At 33.8% G+C, this 8,202-nt stretch overlaps 1 protein-coding gene across 1 annotated transcript; it reads right to left on the bottom strand.

Moving 5' to 3' along the window:
• Positions 1–417: 417 nt before the first annotated feature.
• LOC148226499 (uncharacterized) lies at positions 418–6,470 on the bottom strand. The gene is made up of 3 exons (XM_088204197.1): positions 6,148–6,470; positions 5,384–6,082; positions 418–2,846 (listed from the first exon to the last, which is right to left on the bottom strand). Exons 1-3 carry the CDS (start codon positions 6,265–6,267, stop codon positions 2,553–2,555), a joined length of 1,113 nt encoding a protein of 370 aa, XP_088060323.1. The 5' UTR covers positions 6,268–6,470; the 3' UTR covers positions 418–2,552.
• Positions 6,471–8,202: the final 1,732 nt, after the last annotated feature.

The following is an 8,202-nucleotide window of genomic DNA, read 5'->3' on the forward strand; positions in this document are numbered from 1 at the left end:
CAATATACATATGTATTATATATATAATATTTTCACGTCGCAACATAAAAATATTCAAACGTAATATTAATTAACAAAAGTATTATCACCATTTGAGTATATATTGCAATAGTAATAGTACATACTATTTTTTTAATAAAATTTAATTATAAAATATAAAATTTATGGTAAAAAAGTTTTTTTTTTAAATACTGCAACTATATGACAAAATAATGAATCAAATTTGCCAGGTACCATTGAACATTCTTTTCGATAAGTACTATTCAATTTGTTAGTTTTCGAGGAAAAAATATTTTATTAGATAAAGAATTTAAAAGACGAAGAATAAGTATGAACATAAAACATTGATAAAAAAACTCATTTAAATAAGCAATAATAAAATATCTAAAAATAATTTTCCAGACTGTGCAGACCGTCAGTCGCTGTCAGGCAGCTGTAAATGTCTTACTTGTAAACCCAGTGTTCTTTGTATTTGTTTCGAACCAAAATTACTACACAAGTTGAACTGATTATTTTGGCAAAAATCTTAAACCAATCAGAAGAGTGCGATAATTAACAATGAAATATTGTAGAATAAATAAAGATACTAGGACTGATATATAAATTTTATGTCGCATTTCACACAGAAAGACTACATTAGTATTAAATTTTTGTATAAAGTTGTACTTTTATTTCATTAGTACATATATGATTTTATAAACTAAAACGTTTCCATCTCTTAAATTACTTTTAAATAATAAATTTAAACTGTGTAAAAAAGTGTATATTATAAGTATCATAATATCAATTCCTTAGATTATTATGAGATAAAATAAATAAACTCAAAAATTGATAGCGGTATATTAATGGGTGTGCTAACAAAGCAACCATACAAAGCCTGCAGTGTTTTCTTTTAATATTAATTTAGACAGCTTGAAAATTATATTACGTGAATGTGGAGATCGGGATCTAAATGGACTGATTTGCACAACACATAATGCTTGATCCAGATGGAATCACATAGCCTGTGCCTGATCAGGTCCTATCTATACCTCCTAGTGGTAGATCCTGGAAACTGTATTGAAGATTGAGTACCCGACCCTCTTGGACAATACGGTCGGGGTTAATGGAGAAAACAACAGTCCTATCCCATAAAATAACAAATGTTACGAAATCTTAAAGAAGGTATACAGCCGGACTGATTCTACGACGACCTAGAGAAACGAATATGGTAAAACGAGTGAAGGATTTGAATTTGTACTTGGAACGTGTGAACACTACAAACCTAGAGCATTGTAAATGTTAACGGATATACTCAACATATATAAAGTAGACATCACAGCATTAAAAGAAATCCGATGGATAGGAAATGGTATTTTAGAAATAAAAGACTGCAACTTATAGTTGTCACCCTCAGCATCATATGTTCGGAATTGGATTCCTGGTGTCTTGAAGGGTAAAGCACCTGGTCATAGACTTCGTAGCCGTGAAGCATACTGAGTGATATGAATGGTAAAATAGGTTAAGAACAATTTGTTCAGCCGAGAATTGGCAAATAGTCTATAGTGATAATGGCATCAGGTTGATCATATATACTAATATATTAGTTGAAGGAAGTATATTTCTACATTAGGACATCCACAAAGGGAAATGGGGTGTGCCAGATAGAAATACTTAAAATCAGATAGATATCTTCAAAGCACCGCTCTAACCTTTTGGATATAATAAGTTATAGAGAAGCTAACATAGATTCTAATCACGTGCTAGTAATCGCAATGGTACGAGCTCGAATATCAACCACAAATAAAAGGCTTCACCCTTGTAACCATAAATTCAATATGAATCACCTGAAACTTCCAGATGTTTAAAAGGCGTACACTAGGGAACTGAACTCATATGCTAGAAACTCAAACGGAAAGCCAAATACCGCAATAAAAGAACAGTGGATCCAATGGCAAAATGCAATAAATCAAGCAGTGGAAAAAGCAGTCGGAAAGATACACCCGTGGAGAAAATTGGATTGGTTCAATGAAGAATGTGCGCAAATAACGAACCAATAAAAAATTGGCATACAAAAATACGCTACAGTCATTGCGCAGATAGTAGCCAAGAGGACTATGAAAATAAATGCAGGATTCACGCATATTCACTCACTACGAGATATTAGAAAAAGTACATGAGTGCATGTAATGTGGACTTCAAAACAGCATATGATAGCGGCAATAGAAGTAAACTCTGCCATCGCCTCATAGAGTACTAATCAAGCTCATAAACTCGCAATGAGAAAGGTCGAACGTAATGTTCGCAAATAGGATGAGTTCTTCGATTAAAAATAAATACGCCAATCGCTCCGCTACTCGCTTCATTCATGACATAATACAATAATTATTTATTGAGGCTTGAATTAATATAATATAATTTTTAAGGCTGTCTAAATTATTATTTTTAAAAACCCTGTAAGCTTAACTTGCTAGTATGGTTGCCTCTTTAGTTAGTTAGAATTGAAATACGGATTAGTAGACGAACCATACAAAACAATGGGAAAATTGGCATAATAATCAATATTTAATTTTTTACGTTAGTTCGACGCCTTTGTGATTGTTACGGAAATGACTCTTCATATTTGACTTTTGCGAGAATCCCTTCGAACACACCGGACATATGTATGGCGTTTCGCCGGTGTGCAACCGTTCGTGTTCTTTGATTGTTTTAAGCGCAGCGAATCGAGAGCCGCAGTATTTGCACCTATATGGCTTTTCTCCCGTGTGACATCTCAGATGGACAACAAGACTGCATTTGAAGGCGAAACTCTGTTCACAAACGTCGCATTCGAATTCTTTCTCACCAGTGTGCGTTTTCATATGACCCTAAAAATAAAACATTACACAATTAGATGTTTAATTTTATAATAATACACCCATACCTCGCTATATGGCCGCTCTTTATACGGCCTTTCGCTATAACGGCCCTCTTCAATTAAGGCACGTTTTCGATTTACGGCCTAAAATGTTTCGCTATAACGGCAAAAAAACTTTTTTTCGATGTCGATTTTTTAAAAAATTTAAAAATAGATTTAATTTGCATAATTTTAAAATGAAAGGTGAAGCAGCTAGCGCCGATGAGGCCGCATCTAAGGAATATCCCAACATTTTAAAGGGAATTATTGAAAGAGGTGGTCATAAACCTGAACAAGTGCTTAACGTAGACGAAACAGGGCTTTATTGGAAGCGAATGCCTGATTGCACGTACATTTCAAAAACCGAAAAATCTGCGCCTGGTTATAAGGTGTCTAAAGAACGATTAACTTTGCTACTTGGTGCAAATGCCGCGGGTGATTTTAAGCTAAAACCACTTTTAATATATTTGTCCGAAAATCCAAGGCCTCTTAAAGGACTAAATAAAAATCAATTACCCGTCATATGGAGATCCAACAAGAAAGCTTGGATGACTAAAGCTACTTTAGAGGATTGGTTCAAAATTCACTTTTGCACAGAAGTGAAAAAATATTTGCGAGACAAGGCTTTGCTAATTTTGGATAATGCACCAGGGCATCCTACTAATTTATCCGAACTATCTGAAGATGTCATGATTGAGTACCTTCCGAAAAATTCAACAGTTCTGATCCAACCAATGGATCAGGGTGCAATAGCCACTTTTAAGGCATATTACCTACGCCGAACTTTCCGACAACTTATAAGGGAAACCGATGGTAAATCTTCAATTAAAACATTTTGGAAAAACTATAACATCAAGGATGCTGTTGACAGCATCAGTGAATCATGGAAGGAATTAAAAGTAACAACAATGAACCATGTTTGGAAAAAAATATGGCCAGAATGTGTAAAAAGTACTGATGCAGAAGTTAATTGCCTTCCTGAAAGTAGGCAAAACATTTTGGATCTAGCATATGATCTCGACTTTGAAGGTTTGAATGAACGTGATGTGCTTGATCTACTTGAAGCTGATAGGGTACCCCTTTCATATAAGGAACTCATTCAGTTGCAAGCAGAACCGGTATTTGATGAAGAGACAGAGCCTGTTGTATCCAAAGAGCTAACATCAAAAAAATTGTCAAAAGCTTTTTCCTATTTCAAACAAGGAATAAACATCTTCCTTGAAAACGATCCTGAAGTCGAACGTAGCGCTAAAGTTTCTCGAGGAATTTACTCAGCCATTAGCTGTTATTAATCACTGAAGAACGAAAGAGACAAAAAGGCAAGACAAACAACGTTGGACAATTTTTTTAAGCCAGGCCCATCCTTACCAGCGAAAAATGAGAACGACAGTGATCTGCAGGTTACCATTTCTTCATCGTCTTCAGATTAAAGCCATTTTAAAAAAAATTATGTATGTATTCATACACATATTTTATGTAACATGAAGTTGTTTCATTTTTGTTTATGGATTATTGTTGGTTTTTGGAGTCTGTTATTATTTTATGTACAAATGTATGTACTTGTTATGTATGTATTTTTGATTTAAATGAAATAAAAAGATAAAATGCATTTTAAATGATAAACCATGTTACATATTTAACAAATTTGGAACCGATCCCATTGAATTTGTATGAATTTGTATTAGAATAATTGATTCGTTATACGGCTTTTCGCTTAGCGGCCAAGTTTCGTGGAACGTATCTAGGCCGTAAAGCGAGGTATGGGTGTAATGAAGTTTTTTAAGGTTGTCTCACAAGTTTGCAAATTTTTATCATCGTTATCTCGACTTATATTATCTTAAAAAAATAAATTAGTTATTGTTAATATTTTTTAATCTGCGGGTTTAAACATTAGCGATGAAGAGTTATTCGTTGCTCAGGGACGGTGTAAGGTCATACAAAAATCCAAATTTCCTATCTATTATTTATTGAGCCTTTTTAAAAGATCTTGAGCTAACGACTATGGACAATCAAGTTCTACTTATAATTCCTTGAGTTTTACTAAGATCTCACTCCTATGGAATTTAAAGTATCATCATTAATTTTCGGAGTTCTCCTAATTATCAAAAAAAGTAAATAAAATTATCAGTGGTACTTACTTATATTAAATATAAAAGTACATCAACAAAATATTGCTGACGGAGCTGAAAAAGCTTAAATTTTAAGTATTTAAATAAAGAAGTAATTAAAAAGGCAATGAATTAAATTTAAGCGCAAAGCCAAAATATTGGCTTAGCAATATGTGTTATTTGGCTTCCTGTCGGTAATGTGATAAAATAATATTTTTTGAACTAAGACTATTGTATATTAATTTTATTTTATTTAGTGTATATTTGATATAAAAACTTTTTAATTAGTCCACATTGTTACATTTTTATTGATGGATTATTTTGATTTACCTGTATATGCATATATTATATATGTTTATAGATATTTGAGACAACCTAATGATTAATTGTATAAAATTACTTTGAGACTGCGAGAAGAAGCCAGCTTCTTGTTGCATAACTTGCAAAATACATATTTTGATTTACGATGAACAGCTTCTAAGTGTTTTTTAGCTGAGTTTTTGGTTGCAAATAACTTTCCACATTCTTCGCATGGATAATCTTTAATGTTCAAGTGTGTCTTTTCGTGGTCTTTCAGCAATCTCAATTCTCGGAACGACTTTGCACATTTGGTACACGAGTGCGTCTTATCGACCGTGTGTAATCGCAGGTGAACATTCAGGGTTGAGATTTTTAGAAAAGTCTTTCCGCAGAACGGACATAAACCACCCTGATTGTCATCAGTTATTTTCTTTTTTCGCCCGCGTTTCTGCACGCATCTAATTTCTGAAGATTCGCTTGTTATTTTTATAATTTTACTGCTGCGCGTTCTTCTCGATTTCTTTTTGGGCATTTCGAACATATCATCCGATCGATCATCTTCGTCAGGCTCTTCTTCGGAATAATTTGATAGGTCTACATCGTTATGATCTTGATCGTCGTTATGGTCGTATTCTTCTTTGAGAATTTCGACTTCGCATTTGACTGGTTTGACGTCGGCGAAGCCTTCGCGAAGTAATTTGTCGTTTTCTTCGCATTGATTCCTAAAAGTGATTACCAAGTCTAATGTGTTAAGGCATTCTTCGCAAACGTGATCCGGTAGTCCGTCATTTTGATACATCTGAAATCATATAACATAAATACTATTCCTATACAAAACACGCGTAAATAACAAATAAAACGTACCTGCAATGGGCAACATGATTGTATTTTTTCAATTATTAAAGAATCTTCGACAAATATAGGATGTGTTGCTTGACGGCCAAGACAAAGTCGACAAATTCTTTCTTCGCCATCGTTCAACATTTTTACGTTTTTAATACACTTATTTAACCCAAATTCTCAAACAGAATGTATAAAGCTATACATTGATTCGATTAAGATAATATTAAAATGAATTCGTTTTGAATATGGTAAGATTTTAATCAAAACTAATGCCGTAATCGAGTGAGGGCAAACTCGATATTTTGACGTTAGTATGTTTTTTATAGCTTAAGCGGTCCAAAGACAAAATGTCTCGGCCATAGACAAAATATTTTAATTTCCAAAACATAACCAATTTTGCTAAATAATAAATTATAAATATATAAAATTTAAATGTATATTATATAATTTAATGTTTTGAATTTAAAATACAACGAAATAACAATTTATTATTAATAAAATATTTATAACCAAAATTAACTTATGACCAAAATTACAAATATCGCAATTTGTAATTCCAATGGATGGCTAAGAACTCAAGAACTAAAAATATTTTTAATAAACCATAACATTGACATAATGATAATATTAGAGACTCACTTTACCTCAAAAAGTCAAATATTTATTATACTGAACATTCAGACAGTTTTGCTCACGGAGGAATTGAAAAACTTTTTAAAAATACGATGATAAACCAAAGTACAATAAATATTATCTTTAAGCCACCAGTGTCAATGTCGAATACAGCATAGGTCTAATATCTTTTATAGTCATATATAGTTCTTTCAAACATCAAATCAAGAAAAAGCAGTATACACAGTGGCATAGCTAGGGTATGTGCCGCCCAGGGCGATCCTTAAAATTGCCCCCCCATACATTTTTTGCAGGGTCATAAAATCAGCTTTTCTTAAAATAATAAATTGGTAATTATTAAGATCTTGTTATTCGTGGATTTATTTATGTTTTAGTGCATTCAGGGTTAAGAATCACACTAGACGATCCCATCGCGAATATGCCACCCCCAAGCAAGAGCCGCCCGGGGCGGCCCGCTCCCTCCGCCCCGCCATAGCTACGCCACTGAGTATACAGAATTTTTCAAAATACTGAGAAACAGAACATTGGTCAGAAGTGATTTCAATGGCAAATAACCTTGGTGGGGTCCGCGATCACAAGCCCCTTCTCATAAAGGCCGACAATTATAGATGTCGCTCCAAGAAAACAACATGAAACCAATAATAAAAGGAGAGCCTACATACTGGTTTTCGGATCGTTGAAAAAAAACTGATTTAATAGATTTATTTTCTGACCATTTTCCTGAATCGAATCTTGATCTATTTAATTAAAAAAACAAACGCACCAATTCTGCACAATAAAAGAATAAGCCTATCAACTGCGAATGACATATGAATAGCAACTTTTGTAGACGATACAATTAACATGGCATCAGACGTGCAGTCGAAAGTAGTAGCAAAGAGCTTAAAAGACCATTTAATTAAGATAGAAGTATGGTTCTTGTAATAGAGAATCAAAGCCAACGAACAAATCTCTCTATGTTATCTTCACGTTAAACAGGGATATTTCTCATTCGGTCTTCTTTAGACCTATTACGCACTGTCGACTAGTTGCCGGCGACCTACTTTATATGTTTTAAATGGGTGTTTTAAACGCACGTAATCGCCGAGTCACCCGAGCATCTAGCGAGTCGCTGCGCAGCGGCGACACACAGGCGACTAGCTAGTTGCCGCAACCTATAAAATCACGAGTTTGAATGAACGCTTTCATACGACGAGCGACTTTCGAAGCGACTTATATATCACTCGTGGAAAATGGCAAAGCGAACCTAACATCAACAAGTGAAAAATACATAGGGATTCACATTGATAGAGGCTTGAATTGGAGAACTCACACCTGGAACAAGAGGAAGCAACTGGAACTCTAGCTTCGTAAGATGTATTGGTGAATAGGTTGTATTTCAAAATTAGCATTAAAAAATAAAATAATAATATACAAAACATCAATGATGCCAAGAATCTGCTG

This window comes from Plectrocnemia conspersa, unplaced genomic scaffold (genome assembly GCF_051122295.1).
Source record: "Plectrocnemia conspersa isolate PC_06_02 unplaced genomic scaffold, ASM5112229v1 ptg000014l, whole genome shotgun sequence".
NCBI classification, from domain to species: domain Eukaryota; kingdom Metazoa; phylum Arthropoda; class Insecta; order Trichoptera; family Polycentropodidae; genus Plectrocnemia; species Plectrocnemia conspersa.

Coding starts and splice junctions, on each gene's coding strand:
- LOC148226499 (XM_088204197.1), bottom strand. CDS start 6,267: ATGTTGAACGATGGCGAAGAAAGAATTTGTCGACTTTGTCTTGGCCGT. Junction 6,083..6,147: donor AATCATGTTGCCCATTGCAG/GTACGTTTTATT, acceptor ATATGATTTCAG/ATGTATCAAAATGACGGACT. Junction 2,847..5,383: donor CTTCTTCTCGCAGTCTCAAA/GTAATTTTATAC, acceptor TTTTATTTTTAG/GGTCATATGAAAACGCACAC.